The 19,787-nt window shown below is 43.8% G+C and overlaps 1 protein-coding gene across 1 annotated transcript; it reads left to right on the top strand.

Moving 5' to 3' along the window:
• Window positions 1-10,629: 10,629 nt before the first annotated feature.
• Window positions 10,630-16,745, top strand: RPL14 (ribosomal protein L14). Its single transcript, XM_075587062.1, has 6 exons — window positions 10,630-10,782; window positions 12,027-12,128; window positions 14,552-14,646; window positions 15,262-15,361; window positions 15,823-15,876; window positions 16,637-16,745. Exons 1-6 carry the CDS (start codon window positions 10,702-10,704, stop codon window positions 16,697-16,699), a joined length of 495 nt encoding a protein of 164 aa, XP_075443177.1. The 5' UTR covers window positions 10,630-10,701; the 3' UTR covers window positions 16,700-16,745.
• The last annotated feature ends 3,042 nt before the right edge of the window (window positions 16,746-19,787 follow it).

Below are 19,787 nucleotides of genomic sequence, written 5' to 3'. Positions count from 1 at the left end.
ATGTACACGAGCGGACAACGAATTGCAGATATCCAACGCTGGTTAGCTGCTTCTGGCCTCGTTGTGCCATCAACCACCGTGTGCTATCATGCACACGGAAAAAACAGACAATGCATGAGGACACCAACGGTAACTAACGAGTAAGTATATTTATAAAACTATATAATACAGTATATCTATTATTGTTTATATTGCTGCATATTAATATAACTATATAGTATAGATCTATCTAATTTTATAGTTATTTCTGTATATTTATATAACTACAATATATAATACAGTATATCTATTATTGTTTATATTGCTGCATATTAATATAAATATATAGTATAGATCTATCTAATTTTATAGTTATTTTGGTATATTTATATAACTACAGTATATAATACAGTATATCTATTATTGTTTATATTGCTGCATATTAATATAACTATATAGTATAGATCTATCTAATTTTATAGTTATTTCGGTATATTTATATAACTACAGTATATAATACAGTATATCTATCTATTATTGTTTACTAGCTGAGAGACCCGGCGTTGCCCGGGATGTAAATGCGTAATAGGTAGTATTATTTATAAATCGTGGAACAATAGGTGAGTATTTGTTGGAAAGGTTGGATAATAATGTTGAAAAGAAAGATGGAATAAAATGTAATACGATGTTGTAAAAAAATGGTTTATTGTGAACACACCACAGTACAATGTATATTTTGGTGACATAACAGATGTAAAAATGTGAGGCGTGTATCCTGCTAGGGTGTGAGGCGGCGGGTGGCGCGTGGGTTGTGAGTGCTGTCTGTGAGTGGGGGTCCTGCTAGGGTGTGAGCGTGTGTGAGGCGGCGGGTGGGTGTTCAGTACGGGTGGCGCGTGGGTAGTGGGTCGGGGTCCTGCTAGGGTGTGATGCGGCGGGTGTGTGGCGAGTGCGGGTGACAGCTGGTCAGTGATATTGTTGCGTAGGGGCAGGAGGCGCCAGGTGTGTGTCGAGTGTGTGGGGTGGGTGAGAGGCGGCGGGTGTGTGTAGAGTGGCGGGTGTCTGTTTAGTGCGTGCGGCGGCTGTGTGGCGCGGGGATGTGAGCGGTGGGCGGGTGAAAGGCAGAAGTGCGGGTGAGCGAAAGGCAGAAGTGCGGGAGGGCGGACGAAAGGCGTTGAAGGAGGGGAGGTGAGGTCGGAGGGGGTGGTGGGGGAGGGGGGGGAAGAGGGGAGAGGGGGGATGGGGAAAGGGGGGAGGTGGAGGAGGGGAAGTGGGGAGGTGAGGAGGGTAAGGGGGGAGGTGAGGAGGGTAAGGGGGGAGGTGAGGAGGGGAGGTGGAGGAGGGGAAGGGGGGAGGTGGAGGAAGGGAAGGGAGGAGGGGGGAGGTGGAGGAGGGGGGAGGTGGAGGAGGGGAAGGGGGGAGATGGAGGAGGGGAAGGGGGGAGATGGAGGAGGGGAAGGGGGGAGATGGAGGAGGGGAAGGGGGGAGATGGAGGAGGGGAAGGGGGGAGGTGGTGGGAAGAGGGGGGAGGTGGTGGGAAGGGCGGAAGAGGGGGGAGGTGGTGGGAAGGGGGGAGGTGGGAAGGGGGGGAGGTGGTGGGAAGGGGGTGGGAAGGTGGGAAGGGGGGGGGGGGTGGTGGGAAGGGGGGGGTGGTGGAAAGGGGGGGGGAGGTGGTGGGAAGAGGGGGGAGGTGGTGGGAAGGTGGGAAGGTGGTGGGAGGTTGTAAGGGGGAGTGAAGGGAAGGTGAAGGGGGGTTAAGGTGGGGTGGAGGGGAAGGGGGCGGGGGGGGGGGTGGAGGGGAGGTGAAGGGGGGGGTGGAGGGGAGGTTAAGGGGGGGTGTGGAGGGGAGGTTAAGGGTTGAAGTGGAGGGGATGTGGAAGGGAGGGGAAGTGTAGTGAGGGGTGGGTGAGGGGAGGTGGAGGGGAGGTGGAAGGGAGGGGAAGTGTAGTGAGGGGTGGGTGAGGGGAGGTGAAGGCCGCTCACTCACCCGTCCGGCAGCTCCCACGTGGATCTGAGGCGGGAGGCAGCGTTTTGTGGCCGCTCCCCCGCTGACTGTAGCGGCGCCGGGGGGGGGGTGGAGGGGAAGTGAGTGAGGGGAGGTGATCACTCCGCTCCCCCGCTGACTGTAGCGGCGCCGGGGGGGGTGGAGGGGAAGTGAGTGAGGGGAGGTGATCACTCCGCTCCCCCGCTGAGTGTAGCGGCGCCGGGGGGGTGGAGGGGAAGTGAGTGAGGGGAGGTGATCACTCCGCTCCCCCGCTGAGTGTAGTGGTGCCGGGGGGGTGGAGGGGAAGTGAGTGAGGGGAGGTGAAGGGGGGTGAGGGGAGGTGAAGACCGCTCACTCACCTGTCCGGCCGCTCACTCACCCGTCCGGCAGCTCCCTCACCCGTCCGGCAGCTCCCTCACCCGTCCGGCAGCTTTCTCACCCGTCCGGCAGCTCCCACGTAGAGGGGGGGGGGGGTGAAAGCGCGGGAAACAGGGAGAGGCGGAGCCTCCGGGACCGGTGGGGAAGAGAGCGGGAGATGTGCTGCTAACACTGTGAGCCCCGCTAATGTATGTAACACCGTGTGTGTGTGTGTGTGTGTGTGTGTGTGTGTGTGTGTGTGTGTGTGTGTGTGTGTGTGTGTGTGTGTGTGTGTGTGTGTGTGTGTGTGTGTAGTGATGTGTGTGTGTGTGTGTGTGTGTGTGTGTATAGTGATGTGTGTGTGTGTGTGTGTGTGTGTATAGTGATGTGTGTGTGTGTGTATAGTGATGTGTGTGTATAGTGATGTGTGTGTGTGTGTGTGTGTGTGTGTGTGTGTTTTTTTTTGGACCTTTGGCCCGTCGCTCCTCCTCAGGCCAATGAGAGGTGTGGGGGGCGGGCCAAGGGGGTGGTGTGAGTGTGTGAGGCCAATGAGAGGTGTGCGGGGGCGGGCGGCCCAAGGGACCAATGAGATTGCCGCTAGGGACACCGGACATCCAGGCAGGCAGGCAAACATACAGTGCTTTCACTAATATAGTATAAGATATTGCTGCATCTATAATTGTTTACTGTAAATGATGTGCTGTACTTGTGGCCTACTGCACTGTAACTTACCGGATTGTTGTTTTTCTGTACACTGTAGGGAGACAACTCTTCTGGCCGACAAAATAAGTGAGGAGAATGATGAGAAGAGTGCCTTAAGGGTCAAATACACTCTGCTGCAAAATCACAATCTCACTGTATCCGAGACCAGCATAAAGAAGATGAGACGCAGAATTGGATGGAAATATGGACGTGTGAGGTTAGTAATGGACAGTACAGGAGGTTAAAGTGTTGTTTAAGAAACTGTACTGTACCTATAAAATTATTCCTTGTCATTACAGAGCGTACCCTATGCTAAGGGACGTTAACAAGATCAAGAGAGTGGTCCAGGCCCAGGCATGGGTCGACAGTGGAGACACTTTCCAGGATTGCATCTTCACTGACGAGTCTACTGTATCGCTGGAGAGATTTGCCACCTTTGCATTCCACAAAAAAGGTCGCATATGTATGAAGCCGCGTCCAAAACACCCAGTGAAGATGCATATGTGTGGGGTGCCATCTCTAGGCGTGGACCAGGATGCATTGTCATCTTTGACGGTAAAATAAGTCACACGCTTTTGCCTTATGCACTGTACTGTACTAGTGTGCAGTTTTTTGTTTGTTTTTTTAAAACATTTTTATTGGGCAATCACAAAAGTCCCTACATAGTAAGTTACATTTTGTCCAATACAATACATTTTTGGAGAAATAAGACAGAAAAGAATGTCACCCACTTGGGTGATGCCCCTGGGTTTACTGTATATTTGACCATACCTGAAATGAGAGGGGCTGGAAGAAAGAAAGAGAGAGTGGGGGGAATGGAGGGGGGAGGAGTCGACCTCCTTTCCTGACGTCCATCACCTAAAAGTAGACTATACCTCTTAGCGAGGAATCAAAGAGCCTTCGGATCTTGTCTGACGTATCTCCAGCAGAGAACAGTATTTGCTGTTTCTTTTTACTTAATCAACCAGGGCTCCCATACTTTGTAAAAGGCCTCTGAGGAGTGTTTCAGAAATGCAGTTAACTTTTCCATCTGCATTGTTTCGTTTATTCTGTTTTTTAACTTCTGCTTGGAGGGGGGTGGGGCACTTTCCTCCAGGAGGCTGCAATTGCACATCTCGCCGCGGTAAGAATAAAAGAGATCAATTTCCTTACTGGACGAACAATTCGGTCCAGTGGCTTAGCCAATAGGAAGGTCAGTGGATCAATAGGTATCATGAGATCTGTTATCTCTTTTATCAATGTTTGAACCATAAGCCAATATTTCCGAATTTCTGGACATGACCAACAAATATGTTCCATGTCTCCCTTTTGTCCACAGCCTCTCCAGCAGAGGTCGGAGGCCAGAGGATAGATTTTTTGAAGTCTCACTGGGGTAAGATACCAGTGGAATAATATTTTATAAATATTCTCTTTTGTCATGGTGCATATGGAAGTTCCTGAAGCTGATTCCCATATAGCTTCCCAATCCTCCTGGCTGATAACCACACTTAATTCCGTAGCCCATTTGAACAAATAGTCATGCGCTGGAAATTCTGCTGAGATCTCCAACTCAGCGTATAATTTGGTTATCAGGCCTTTTTGGTATATACCATCTTTACACATCCTTTCAAAATTAGTTAGAGGGGGAAACTCCAATTTCAGGGAGATTTTTTGTAAGAAGTGTCTAATTTGGAGTTATTTGAATGCGTCTAACTCTGCATTCTCATATTTTGTTCGCAAATCTTGGAACTTCAGGAACTTCCCCCAGCATAGGTCAGCAATCGTTTTAATTCCTTTAGATATGAATTGGTTAAACTGTCTAGGCTCGCAGCCCGGTGGGAATTTCGGATTATCAAAAATTGGGGTAAACTGCGAGCAGGCAGGGGCAAGGTTGAATCGGGATTTGCTTTTTTTCCATACCTCCCATGTGTGTCTCATGGTCCCTAAGGAAAATTTGTGTGTTTGCATCTCTTCTCTATCCATACCCCAGAGGCAAACTGGCAGAGAAGGCGTCCCAGCGTGATGGGACTCTATATCCTTCCAACAATAGCTTCCCGGGTCAGCATTCTATATCACTGCTTGTCGCATTTGGGCAGCTTGGTAATACCTGGATATACTGGGAACTCCCAGGCCTCCTCTTTTCCTCAAAGCCATTAGAACTGATCTAGCTATTCGGGGCCTTTTCCCTTGCCAAATAAATGTAAATATTTTATTTTGGATGTTTAACAATTCAAAGCCAGGAATATGGACCGGGAGTGTTTGAAAAAAGTAGAGAAGTCGGGGGAGAATATTCATTTTTACTGAAATCATTCTCCCAATCCATGAGATCTGGTAACCTTCCCATTTATCTAAATCTTGTTTGATTTTCCTAAAAAGGGCTGGGTAATTATGCTGATATAGAGAGTGGTAGCTCCTTGATGCATTCACTCCCAGATATTTAATGTATGAGGAGTTCCACCTATAGTTAAAATTGAGCTTAAGCAACTTTACTTCTATGTCACTTAGATTTAAATTTAGAGCTTCTGATTTGTCGCTGTTGATTTTGTAACCAGAAATTTTCCCAAAGTCCAACAATTCCCTTTGAAGGTTAGGAAGGGAAGTTTGAGGATGAGATAATGTTAGAATAACATCGTCAGCTGAGTTTTTGGAACGATGTACTCACCGTGGAACGATGCAATAAATATATTGACCATATTGCGACTCTGTTGCCCATTGTGATCGCGCGTAATGGGCAAGCATCAGGAAGGTAGTATGGTATAGTACTGTACTGTCATATGGTACTGTAAGTACAGTAAGATACAGGTAAGTATGGCACAGATTTTTTCTTTCCTGAGAGAGCAGCACTAGCCACCTGGTTACAAAGTATTTAACAGTAGCTACAGTATACAGTAGTTCCAGTATAGCCTAGTTTGACAGTACTATCTGCATACTGTAGTCCAAAATGGAGTAGCTATACAGTACACAATACCATAATACAGTATGCACATAACTGCACTAATTATTTATTTTCTTGTCTTTTCAGAAAAAAAGGATGGACTGGGGGAGAGGGGGGGTATCATGTGTAAAGTTTGTGAACTGTTTGTACAGTTAAGTGTATCTAAACTGCAGTCATGATTTACACAAAACATCCCCTCTCTCAATGAACTACACAGAATGAGGAAGAAGATAAAGACAGAAAAATTGTATTACTGTTTTTATTATTATCAATGTGCATTATTCATGATTATCCACCGGCCCTCAATTTTCATCCCCCCCTCGCTCAATGATTATTTGTATTTTTCTTTCCTGATAAAATAAAATACATATTTAATTACATTAAGATTTTATTTCTTTGAACTTTAAATTCACTGTGAATGTGTGTGGGGGGGATTCTTCAAGAAGACATACAGTTTTAATAATTGGTTACCTTTTTAATAATTGGTTACATAATCAGATTAACATAAGGGAAAGCCAACAATAGTAAAATTAACGAATGGTGTGAGAGAGGTTGAAAAGCACAATGACAAGCTTTAGAAACGGAATGGTTCTGGAGAGGTGTCGATATGAGGCTGTAATCCTTGAGCGAGCCCTGTGTGTGTCTGCGGGGGGGAGGGGGGAGGAGGCTAAAGCTGCATGAAGGATTAGCTGTATTGTAGTTCAAAGACATGACATATTTTCAACAGACAGTCATCATAATAATTTGATCCCCACACCCCCAAATACATAAAAACCACACAAATCAACCATGTGCAGTCAAACGCACAGTGTCGCAGTCAAAAGCTACAGCACAGATTGAATATCGTAATATCAAGATGGTTTAGGCAGGCTTGTGGAGAAAATAAAAATAAAAAATGACGAGAAAAATTATTATTATTTTTTTTTTGGTCACTCACTCTTGAACTTAGCAAGCAAGCAGTGGTGAAGTTATAGATGCATGCGCAGTAATCATCAGCTAAGTAGCTCCCTTCCCAAAGAGGATTGACACGCAGGCGCAGATAGGTGATGCTCGGCTAGGGACGATTAAAAGCACAATGACAAGCTTTAGAAACGGAATGGTTCTGGAGAGGTGTCGATAAGAGGTTGTAATCCTTGAACGAGCCCTGTATGTCTGCGGGGGGGAGGGGGCTAAAGGTGCATGAAAGATTAGCTGTATTGTAGTTCAAAGACATTACATATTTTCAACAGGCAGATCATCATAATAATTTGATCCCCACACCCCAAATACATAAAAACCACACAAATCAACCATGTGCAGTCAAACGCACAGTGTCGCAGTCAAAAGCTACAGCACAGATTCAATATCGTAATATCAAGATGGTTTAGGCAGGCTTGTGGAGAAAATAAAAAAAAAAAATGACGAGATAAAAAAATATATATTTTTTTTTGGTCACTCACTCTTGAACTTCGCAAGCAAGCAGTGGTGAAGTTATAGACGCCTGCGCAGTAATCATCAGCTAGCAAGCAGGAATGTGATTGAAACCAGAAAGACACACATTCAAAGGAATGGTGTGGGAGAGGTGTACTGTACTGTAAATAAGATAAGAAGTTGAAATACTGCAGTGCAGTAAATTAGCCTGTGTGTGTGTGGGGGCGAGCGAGGGGAGAGCGCTGTATATGCCGAAATGTGATACTGTTACAGTACACGCCTATGCGTTTCAACAATGTTCAAATGAGACATATAGCACTGCACATGCATGTATAAATATGAAAATTTACAATTACTGTGCGCGCACACGCAGACTGTGTACTGACGTACTGGAGGTTGAACTGCTAAAGTATTAGACTTTGAAGACAACAGTTCGCGAACGGCCCCCTGAGTTTTTAGACGGTATTGCAGTATTGCAGACGGCGCTAATAAAATGCTAATATTACAAGCGCTAAAATACCTGTACATATTCCGGAAAAAAAAAATACTGCATCTGCCCGCGGTTATCAGAGTTGCGCCGATACGGCCGCATTAGGATAAAGGCGGCCGCAGCTGTACATTTCAGTGATATTGTGTGAGTTTTTTAGCACAGTTGCAGGAAATATACCCCTGAACGGCACCCAGCTCAACAATGGCAGAAGCAGGACCGGCTTGTAAAATCACTGGGCCCGATGCAGAGTGTGCGTGCAGGACATCTTCCCTTCCCAATAGCCCTGTCTGTGGGGCGGTTGCGCTGGAGGGAGCCCACCCAGGGGGTCTTGACATGGAAGTTGCCGTTCAGCAACTTGTTGGTGGATTCTTAATAATTCCTCAATGGATTGCTGAATCCGCAGATTGGATTCTACAAATCCGTTAACGGATTTCGGAATCCACAAAGTGTATTGGCAATAATAATTTAAAAATCTGTAAAATGCGAATCGCCCTTTTTGCGATTGATCCGCTTAAATCCGCGGACCAACAGAACCGGACGATCCACTGCGAATCCAAATTGCCAAAACAATTCGGCCATCTCTACTCTAAAGTACCTGGGACCAGTAGATGACGCAATGCAGTTGCATCTCATCACCTAGTTCCAAGAGTGTAAGGCTGAGAAAGACAAACTTCAGAACACGAAGCAGCGAGATACACTGCATAATATTTAGCAGAAAGAGAAAGACAATGAGACAATAAAAGTATGATGGGAGAGGTAAGAGCAAATCTAGGATAGAGCTCTGTTAAGGATATCAAGTGTATGGAGAATGTGAAGGAGAAGAGCACAGCATCAAAAATTGCAGAGCGGTTGAGTAATATGAGCAGTGCTGAGGGCTTTATCTTTTTATGTTAACATTAACCCCTGAGGAAGCTCTTTCAGTGAAACGCGTAGGGTGAGTTTGCAGACCACCTGGAGCCTCCCTGAGTTGTGTGGAAGACCATTCTGAGGATCCTGGACCAAATTTTGCTTGGTCTCTGCCTGTACCTGAACAGCAATCCCTGTGGATGGCCACCACAGTTGTTACTTCCAGGAACAAGTGACAATATCCTTAACTACCCCATCTTCCTATCCTGTTCCTGAGGAATATCTACTAGTACGTATTGTAAGAAATCCTCTATGAGTTGGTGACTCTTAATAACCACAACACCCATTTTAACTGCTCAATTGTGAGTGAGATACCTTTCAATTACCACTATAGTGTTGTTATATACGTTATTGCACTATTTTGTGTCTCTCTGATTTTCCACATATTTGGGGAGTATTTGGGTTCCTGATCCCTTGCTTCAGTGTACCTGTTTTGAGTCGTTTTCAGGAGCAGCACTACCTCCATATGTAATATATTTATTTTTGTTATCACAAGTGTGTTCACTTTGAATATTGTTAACGGCATTTGCGCTTGAACCTCCTTTTTTCCTCAAACTGTCAGTCTGTAGGGGAGCAGAGAGTGGAAAGGGAGGATCGCACATTGGAGTCAAGAGCCAGTAGATTAATGGAGCGCAGGTCTCTACAGGAACGAGGGGTAGATGGAGGTGGAGAATGGATGGAGTGAGAAAATGAGATGCGAAGATGGCCAGAGAGAGGAAAGGGTGAAATGGAGAAATCAGCTATGGTTCTTTTTATGAATTGTGGCATGCTACATAAATTGAACTCAAAAGATCTGAACATAGAAAAGACTACTCTTGATTTGTTAGCAACAATGTGTAAACCTACACAGGTTTTCTAACACTTTAACTGCTTCAGTGTGAGAATCACCTACAATTTAGTGTCACTAAATGGTCTTGTAAATGTTATCTATGTGAGGAGATGTTTGGGAATTGTGATGTAACATGGTTTTTATGTCAAAATCAACAGGCCTTTACAAAGTAACTTTCGGCAATGTGTATTTCTAGGTCTTTACAACAGTTGTGATGGTACCAGAATGCTAAACTTTGCACACATGTGATTATGTAATTTTGATCAAATCTATAAATGTTATAGAGAGCATAGTGTAGGTTTAAAGAACTTAAGATTTAGATGGGCACAGAATAGGCACCTATCCCCCCTCCCAAAAGTAATATAAAGTAATCTATTTGGGTGGAGGAGATTGAGGGACATTTATTTACTAAACACTTATGCTTAAAGGTAATTTAGTAAATATGTCCCTATTTGTCTTGGTGCATGCTCCCAGAGGAGATAAATTGATTAGTAATGAATATTAGAGAAATTATATTATATACAATTATCATATATAATAACTTTATTTCTTTTTATTTATTTTCTACCAATGAGACTCAAAGCACTTCACAATTACAGTATAGTGTACACTGCCCAGATGAGTTTAGAATCTATATTTTTGGTGCTGGAGGCACAGGGAGATTAAGTGACTTGTCCAAGGTCACAAGGAGTTGACACTGGAAATTGAAACAGGTTCTCATGCATGAAACGCAATGTCCTTGTTTAGAAAGTCAGTGTCTGTACTCACTGAGCCACTCCTTCATCTTGACCCAACAGTATTTAATGAAAGCACTCAAATGACGCTATTTACATATAATGCAGCTATATTTACAGTACATGTCATTGTACATGACGCGCACCCTGGCAATCCAGTGGCTTCTGCACCACGGTCAAACCAAGGGGACCAATGGTCTTCTCTTGCCCTTATCCAATATGGCCACCATGCGCTTCAGCTATGTCCTCCAAGCACTCAGGCAGTGACTCCCTCTTTAGCTTTACGGCGGAGTGTCACGTGACTCCACGGCTCCGCCTATCACAACCGTGGGGTAGCCACCACAGCACAGCCCCCTCCGTCTCTTTCCTCCGGGTGATGTGACGTCACAGGCGCCGCGCATGCTTATTGGCCCGGCGGAAGGGGTTATCCGGGCTGAGCGGAAGCCGCTCTCTCCTTTTTGCTCGACGACCGCCATCATGGTGAGTTCGTCTAGACCGGGGCTCCGGGGGGACCGAGGCCGGGGAGCCGCCGGGGCTGGGATGGGAAGCATACACATGGGTCGGAGAGGCAGAGTGGGTGGCAGGGAAGGCGGAGAGCCGGCTTGTTGCGCTGGCAGCGCCATCCCGAGCGTGGGAGGCGAAGAGAGGCCGGGGCCCGCGTGGAGGCTGCGGGAGCGAGACCTCGCACAGCTGCACACACTCACTGGCTGAATATCGCTTGTGCATCAGTGCTGTCATAGTCTGCAGACCCTCCAACGTGTTGTGGGTATAAAATCGGTGCCACACGGGTTTCTCTGCTCGTACCACACAGAAGTACTTCCAAGCAATCCCCGCGGGAGTCCCATAATCTGTACAGTTTACAGCGCACAAACTGCAATACGTAGAAAGTCTTCCAGGAGCCAAAAACATGAAGTGTAGCTGTTAAATAGGTAGCTGGAGGGGTTATGTTGAATTAAATCAGAATGTTTTGTTTTCATTACATTTTGTTGGCCTAAAGCTCATTTATTTTTTCTAATTGGGGACTTGACACCACTTGGACCACCCCATGCACAGGCACTGACCAGGGGCTCTGCTTGCCTATCCCAGTACTTCCCCACATGGTTCCCGATTAGATGGGATGGTGAACCTTTCTGTTTACCCGTCTCCATATTATGATGCATGTGTCTATATATGACTGTTTTTTCCATATTAAAGTTTGTCATGAGCTGTTAAATGCATAATTTGTATTCTTATCTCATGGTGACTTTCTGGGACACTGCCTGTTGCAAAGCACTATTTGCTAGTCACAGTGTTTATTGTAAGATCTCTTGCCCTTTTTATTTATTTGTAGTGACGTTTTGTTCAGGTGAGAAGCCCTTGAAATATTAAGTGTTGGTTAAAATGCAGTTCTTACGTGCTCCGTGCAGAAAAACAGGATGTGCTCAGGGTGCAAGATACGAACATGAGTGGGGGGGTTGATGCTTTACAATGAAAACATAAGTATACGTAATGTAAGGTTGCATAATGAATTTACTTTACTTTGGGAGAAGCTGTATAGCTCTCTGAGAGCAGTGAATCTTGCATGATTAAATTACTGTTTAAAACTCCATCCTACAGATACAAGCACCACAGACTTCATTACATGTTCCCTGGCCTCACATGTTTGTGCAGGACTTGATTATTGTTACATTGGGCATTCATCACTACTGTGATTCCAATAGTTTCTGGGTTTCTTTTCTTTGCAGGTGTTCAAGCGCTACGTCCAGATTGGCCGAGTCGCCTATGTCTCCTTCGGGCCTCACGCCGGAAAACTGGTGGCAATTGTTGATGTCATTGACCAAAACAGGGTAATTAACAGTAAATATTTTAAGCAAAGTTTTGCTTTTGTGCATGTTTAGGGAAAGTATCTCCATCCAAGTAGTTACATTCTTAAGGAATGAGGTTTTATTTACCTTTATTGCTGCTTATCTGCCTGAGGGAAAGAACATTGCTGTGCTGAGAGAAATACGTCGCTGGTATAATGGTATGCTTTAGCCTTGATTACATTTGTTTAAAGCTGGACACCATCAAAATAGTGTTGTAAAGCAGGGACGCGCAAACTTTGTGCTGCGCCCCTATGCTCGCCCCCCGTCTACCCAATATCCAGCGTCAAATGACGTGTGACGTCATAGCAACACGCGTCACATGACCCTGTGGCGTCATTTGACGCCATGTTGCCATGGCGACGCAGTGCCAAGGAAAGGTAGGTGAAGTCTGCGTCCCACCAAAAAATTATCTTGCACCCCTGTTGTAAAGCAAACTGATTCAAATTCAGGAAAGTTTACATTTTTAAGATTATTTTTTAATGATGTGGACGTGCTAGATTTCCTTTGAATAGCTTGTCATAATCAATGAGCAGCAAGGATATGGAACACATCAAAGTGTGATTGCATTTGAACATGTATCCACAATAACACAGGCAGCCACTTTGCAAAATTACTCTGGAATTTGCACCTGAATCAGTAAAAATTCTAAATTACAATTTACTTTTTTTGCGCCAGTTTAAATACTTGTGAGCTACAAAATCTGTTTTGTAAACGTGACCACCACTGTAAATTTCCTGCTCCAATCCACTGGAATTCCTGCACTATTTTATTTTAATGCAGCAGTTCAGACAAATATCCTACGTGTTTTTTTTTTTTTTAATTAATTTTATCTTATCTATATATCTATCTATATCTCGATCAGTTCTGTACTATGAGAAAATACTTGTAGCATGTAAAAAAAATGTTTTTAAAGACATTTTTTAATGTTTCTAAGGCCTGGGACATAGAGTGGGCTGTGCTGAGCCGCGCTGAGCAGATGCTTACCCCCTGCATCTGTCATCAGCGCGGCTTTAGCAGCCGCTTCCGCATGCTTGCGGAGGCTCAGGTATTTTGAAGAGACAGGCAAATTTAAAATTTGCCGCTCTGGAGCGGAGGAGCGGTCACGTGACCGCTCACATCCAATGGGAGCGAGGGACTTGCCACGCCCCCAAAGCGCGCTCACTGCCTCGTCTGCCAGGACACAAAAAAGCTCCAGTTTGAGCAGGCGAGGCGGAGTGCGGCCTGAGACACCATGCCCGAGGCCTGAGGCTTAGGCCCCGCTCCCTCAGTCAGCGCGCCCACACTGCAGACAGGCGGCGCACTGACAGGCAATTGACCGCGATATGCGGTCTGAGGGAGGGGGGGGGGGGCGTGGTAAAACTTTAAATCTGATCGTGAGGTAAAACTCTGATTGTGGTGCCGTCCACCCCCCACACACATACACTCACACACTTTTCCCCCGCAGCTTCTTCCCTGCTCCCCTCCCAAGCCACCTCCCATCTAGCGCCTTCCCTCATTGGCTGACTGCCGCACCACGTGACGCGGCAGCTGCAAATCACTAGGATCTTGCAGCATCGGCCGGCTGACGCGTCACAGCACGCAGTCAGCCAAGTAGTAAGGAGCCAGCGGGGACCTCCACACTGGAGGAAAGGGTCTGGTGGTCGCGCGGGCCGTCGGAAGCAGCGGGACCCAGGCCTAATGTAGGAAGCATTTCCAAAGTGACAGCCCCCTTTCCCTACTGATAAGCTCTGGCTCTTGAGCCCCACCCTCTCTAGCAGTGCACCAATTGTATCTAGTAACTGCCCAGTCAATCATATTCCAGGACTACATTGACCAGAATGCTGTGCAAGAACCGAATTAAATAACCCAGAGCAAGCGATTGATTATAGGAGAACGGATCGATCTGCAGCTTAGCTAATCACTTGTCAGTGTGCAGATTGTATTGATGCACATATTGAATGGGAATTTTTTTTTTTTAAATGGCAACTTGAACTGCAGCTTTAAGCATTTAGACTTTGAATTCAAATACATGTGTGAATGTATGACATTTAGTGTAGGCAAGTTTTGATGAATTTGTTTGCATCTTAGGTGTAAATGATTCGAACAGTCAAATTATTCATCAAAACACTATAGTTTCATGCATGCTCCAACCAACAATCATGTGCGACGTTATTTTGCAACTGGCAAAAAGGTAATTGTGCAACCTGAGGTTATGCTGTTTCTGATATCTATTAGGGTTTTGCCAGTGCATCAGATCTTGGGATGTACAGTTGTCACATATTTATAAAATGTTTTACCAGGAAGTAATGCATTGAGTTACCTCGTCATTCCATCCAGAAGGACATATCGAACTGCAAAAAATATGCATAATTATCCAATGTTATGTAATTTGGCGTAAAGCTGATCAGTCTTAACTTTCATTACAGGCCCTCGTGGATGGTCCTTGCAGTGGAGTAAGAAGACAGGCCATGCCTTTTAAGTGCATGCAGCTTACTGACTTTGTCATCAAGTTCCCACACAGGTATGTTATGTGGTAATAGTTGCAACCAAATAATGATTACTTGCTCTTTTGTGGCACGGTCCTGCAACTCAAAGGCTAATGATGTGGGAATGTATATTTTGCTGTTTGGAAACTACACTTTACCAGTTAGCTGTAACTTTATTTTTAAAACTATTACAACGCGTAATGTTATGCAGAGTATATTTTCCCCGTTCACAAAATGGTTGCTACAGTGACATCAGTTGTGGAGGTATTTTTTACATCATGGTGGGCAATATAATTGTTAAACACCTTGTATCATATTGTACTTTGTTTGTACATGCACATTTTTCTTGCATCTGTCACTTATCCTGTATCGGATAGTGTACTATTGCTGGAATATTGATGTACTTGTTTCAGCTTGTAATACAATAACGCTGTAAATGGTTACTTTTGAAAATGTGGATATGCTTAAAATTGTCCCAGTTTTTCCACATAAATTGCACTTCTAAAACGTGTTTTTTGATTGGCTAGCTTTATTACTGGCAGCAATTCGATAGCCCTTTTCCTCTGGCAGAACAAGGTTAATTATTTTTGACACTATTTTGGAAAGCTGTTGGCTGAAAGGATTTAAGCCTGGTTTTTGTTTGAATTTAGTGCTCGTCAGAAGTGCGTTCGCCTTGCCTGGGAGAAGGAAAATATTAATGAAAAGTGGGCAACAACAAACTGGGCGAAGAAAATCGAAGCCAGAGAAAGGGTAATGTATTGTTTTTCTAAATATTTAAGTCTTTGTCTTAACTTCAATATAAAAGTAAATACTTACATTTTTAGTTGAATGTTGAGACCCACAATTTTGGTAGCCCTTAACTTACTTTATCTTGATAACTAGCACGTTAGAATAGACTATAATTTATTGGTAACAATAATGAACAGAGCATTCTGTTTCTGCATATTTTATTACATACAAGTCTATCTAGGTTTCTCTGTGATATAACTGTAGTGGTTGAATATTGACCAGCTTAATATAATTTGTCTTCCGTTATATATTTTATACTACATAATTGTGCCTGTCTTTTGAACCTGCATGGGCCTAATGTCTGAATTACCACTTTCTATTTTGTGATTGAGGAAAGGGTCCTATTAGTGGGGGAGAAAGCTTGGTGACATTGAAAGTAAATGCTAAGTGTCAAATGAAACTATTTTTCCCCCCCTATTTAGAAAGCCAAGATGACAGATTTTGACCGTTTCAAGGTTATGAAGGCAAAGAAAATGGTAAGTGTATTTTAATGTCTTTTAATCACAGATGTGGTTTTTCTTCTCTCTGTACTGGTTTAACTGCTTGAGCACCATAGTGTTGCATTAGCCATTGTTGGTGTTTGGTTTCAGTCTTTTAACCTCTGATAACATGATACACAAGCTCTCCTGGAGGCCTGAAGTAGTAGTCCTCTCCTGGAGGCCTGAAACATGGTGTTTTATTTTACATTTTATGTACCTCCAGATTTGAAACTCAAGTGACATTCATGCATGTACTTGAGGAACTAAAAGGTGCCAATACAAATCATACATTAAAGTATTGTGGAAAAATCCTCCACCTGAACAATAAACCTCAAATAAAAATAAAACTTGTGGGTACATTTGCATGTCTCGGACAAGTTTGTAACCCTGTCTTTCCCCATTGCCGTAAGCGATGGACATAAGCTTAGCGGGCTCATGTTAAAATGCATAAGAGGTAAAAGTGACTCGCTCATTTTCATGTAATTACCCAGAAACTCTGGCTGCTGTGGAAGCACAGGTTTCTAAGTGATAATTGGCAGATGGTGACGACCTGTCGGAGAAATGCAAATGTACCCACCACGTTTTGTTTTTTTTTGTGTGTTTTTTTATTTTTAATAGTATAAAGAAATGCTTAGAAAGGTGCATAAGTGGATGAACTCATGTTTAGTGTCCCATAAAATGCAAAGGAAAATATAGTTGCTTTTTTTTGACTGTTTTTAATAATATAGCAAGGTCATGTATATCATTTCTATTACAGAGGAACAAGATCATCAAGCATGAAATGAAAAAACTCCAAAAGGAGGCTGCCAAGAAAGCATAAGAATTTATCTGAAGGTGGACATTCAATAAAAGAACTGTTTATAGACCATGATGTCTTTGTTTTATTTTTTAAATATATATTTGCTTACACTTGATAAATAATTTTCAAACAAAACTGTCACGTGCATTTTAAGTGAAACTCCTTCCTTTTGTCACTGTCACATAAATTGTATTTGTAATGGTGATTTGTTTTTAAATAAAAATCAAAACACAATTTCAGTGCCAAAACGCAATGAAGTTTGACTTAGAACACGTGTTTTATAGCTTATTGCACTCCTATATTTATTATAACTGTGAATTCCTTGTCCGTCTGTCAGTGTGTGTGTTTTATTCACGGGGTCCTGTGCCCCCCCAAACATCCTCTCCTGACTTTCATGATTCACAACTGGTCATGCCATGAAGTGGCTGCAGGCTTATAACGCTTTGGCTAAAGGGTTTAACTAATTTACCCTTAATCATGAATACCAACATTGAAGTATTTAACTATGTCTTTTGTCACATTGAATGTAGCATTGGGTATCTGTGTCTATGTTTTTTAAACGCCAACTAAATACAGACGTGGTAGAATAAGCATTAATTCATTCTGTTAATGTTACAGCCCTATGGCTAATAATGTGATCATTGTCTGGAGTTTCTTTTTGATCCCTAAGTGGAAGGTGCTGGACTCTGTCTTCCCAAGTTTAAAAAAAAAAATATATATATATATATCCATCCAGAACACTCTACATAAGGGAGTAGGGGTGCTGTATGCCTTCTATTTCAATGTGCCCACTGTCATATGTAACTTAACTCTGTAATAGCGTGGTCCTCTGGGGCCACCCGAGACCACCGCATTAACGGGGTCGCGAAAACGCAAAATGGCCGCTGCAACAACAAAAAAATTTTGTGCTATCGGGTCCCCTGGAGGGGGAAAGCTGAGAACTCTCCCAGCGTTCCCAGACCCGGTGGGGCAACCGCACACAGCTCTTACCTGGCATCTGGCAGCTTTTCTCCCGGTCTCTGCTAGTGTTAGGAATGCCACAGCATATCACAGCTGTGTTACGATCACAACGAAGAACTGCGCATGTGCGTCGGATCGGGTTTCAAAGAAGATACTGTGAGCAGAGGGGGTAATTCTGTGTGGTCTTTTGGTTAACATGAAAGATGCTGGCCTTTGAAGTGGTAGGGTGCTTTGTGATCATAGCCTTGAGCGCCCACAGCGCAAAGAACTCACACAGCACACAGAGTTCCCACAGAGCGCACAGCCCGCAAATAGAACCCACAGAGCAGTGGCAGCACAAATCCATAAAGAGGAGAGGTAGGAGATCTTCAGCTTATGTCCTATTCACTTATATTAATGTTTTGTCCCAATTTTGCCCAACCCCCCCCCCCCCCCCCCCCCCAAAAATACAATTTTTTAAATTTAAAAACGGGAGCCATGTGAATACTGCGTTCTAGGTGGATTTGCGTTCTAGTGGATCGCGCTATAACGGAGTTAAGCTTTATCTGCTTTTCAAATGGGAGAAGTGGTCTGTTGACTTGCAATGGTATTTCAGGGCAGTTGATTTTCACCAAAGGTCAAAGCCGGCAGTAAACTACAATCTAAAATGACATTGCCCATTTACCGGTACCCGTAAAGCTGGCTTGATACCTGAACATGCTGGTGAGGGAGGTTAAGGGCTAGGCTGGGATAATTGGGGTTAGGTTGAACATGTCTTTTCATGTAACCTGCTTTTGGTGAAATAAGGCTGCAAAAGGTGCCTTATTTACCTGGCTTTTTAGCTGCCAGAGGTCTATTTGGCCCAGAGGGTTTTTAACAAAAGACTGTCATTGGTTCACTTTATTGCTAAGACTGACTGAATTTTTTTTGCAGAACATGTTAATCTTTTATTCCATATTCTTTAACTAGCTACATTCTGAGAATAGCCAATAGCATAACCAGTCCTATTCAGAAGGAGCTTGTACCCTATTATAAAAAAACAGCAATGAAGAGTTTATTTTCACAAAGACCACACTGCTGTCACTTCAGACTAACACATGGCAGTACGTGCTCTTCTGCTCAGTGCTGCTGGCTCTGGCACACTGCTCTCTGCCGCTGGCCTTGTATCTCCTGTGTACATCTGTGCTATGGGCTGATTCACCTTCCTTCTAAAGCCACTGCTGAATGCAGGCTAGATTAACTTATTTGCCCTGTGCAGGAGTGTGTGCTGGCATCTCCAAGGATATATCTGCTACAGCTTGGGTGCTGCTTTGTCTTGGACATGAGGCCTTTACACACAGCAAATGTTTTGTTTACTGTTCATTTGTCCTATTTATTACTCCTTTCGCGGTCAGGTGGGTTATGCATTTGCATTTTAACGTTGAAATAATAAAGCCAACTCTCTTGCATCCCTATTTGTCTTTCTATACTGTAAAGGAGCAGCTCTACTGGGCAACATATGTTTTAAGTTGTACAGCTCAACCCCCTTATAACGCTGTGCTTGGGGTCCAAAGAATCACATTGTGTTATAAGCGGATCGCGTTACAAATAATGTACAATTGTATGCATTGTACAATAAAGTATTTAAGACGCCAATAATTGTGTTGTAAAGTATTCATAAATACGAAAATTGGGAGCCACCCTTGCATCGCATTATAAGCGGATTCGCGTTGTAACGGATCGCGTTATAATGGGGTTGAGCTGTAGTAATATCACCCAGCCATGTAAACGTTGTTTTAAGATTTAAAGCTTGTTCTCTAAATTTAGTCCCAGTAAGAAATATTGCCTCTGGCTCCAACGAGTTTACCAAATATTACTCTTGTCTCTATTTTGTTAGAAGCTAAGGGCTGACACCCGAGGGAAAATATTCTGCAAAATACTGTAATTGCAAAACTGCAGTGACCAAGGAAGGCTTATAATAAAAATATATATATATATATTATACACACACTTTGCTTCTAATAGATATTTCTCCACAATGGAAAACTGCTGGATGTAATGGGAATGATAACATATGTAGTACTTCTCTTATAAGCTCTTCGTGCAGGGGCTCCTTTTTCTTAACGTTTACTTTTATGTATGATGCGCTTATTCCTATTATGTCACATGTATTACTGCTGTAAAGCGCTAT

The sequence above is a fragment of the Ascaphus truei genome, chromosome 2 (assembly GCF_040206685.1).
Source record: "Ascaphus truei isolate aAscTru1 chromosome 2, aAscTru1.hap1, whole genome shotgun sequence".
NCBI lineage: Eukaryota > Metazoa > Chordata > Amphibia > Anura > Ascaphidae > Ascaphus > Ascaphus truei.
This window is presented reverse-complemented; position numbering and strand designations above follow the sequence as displayed.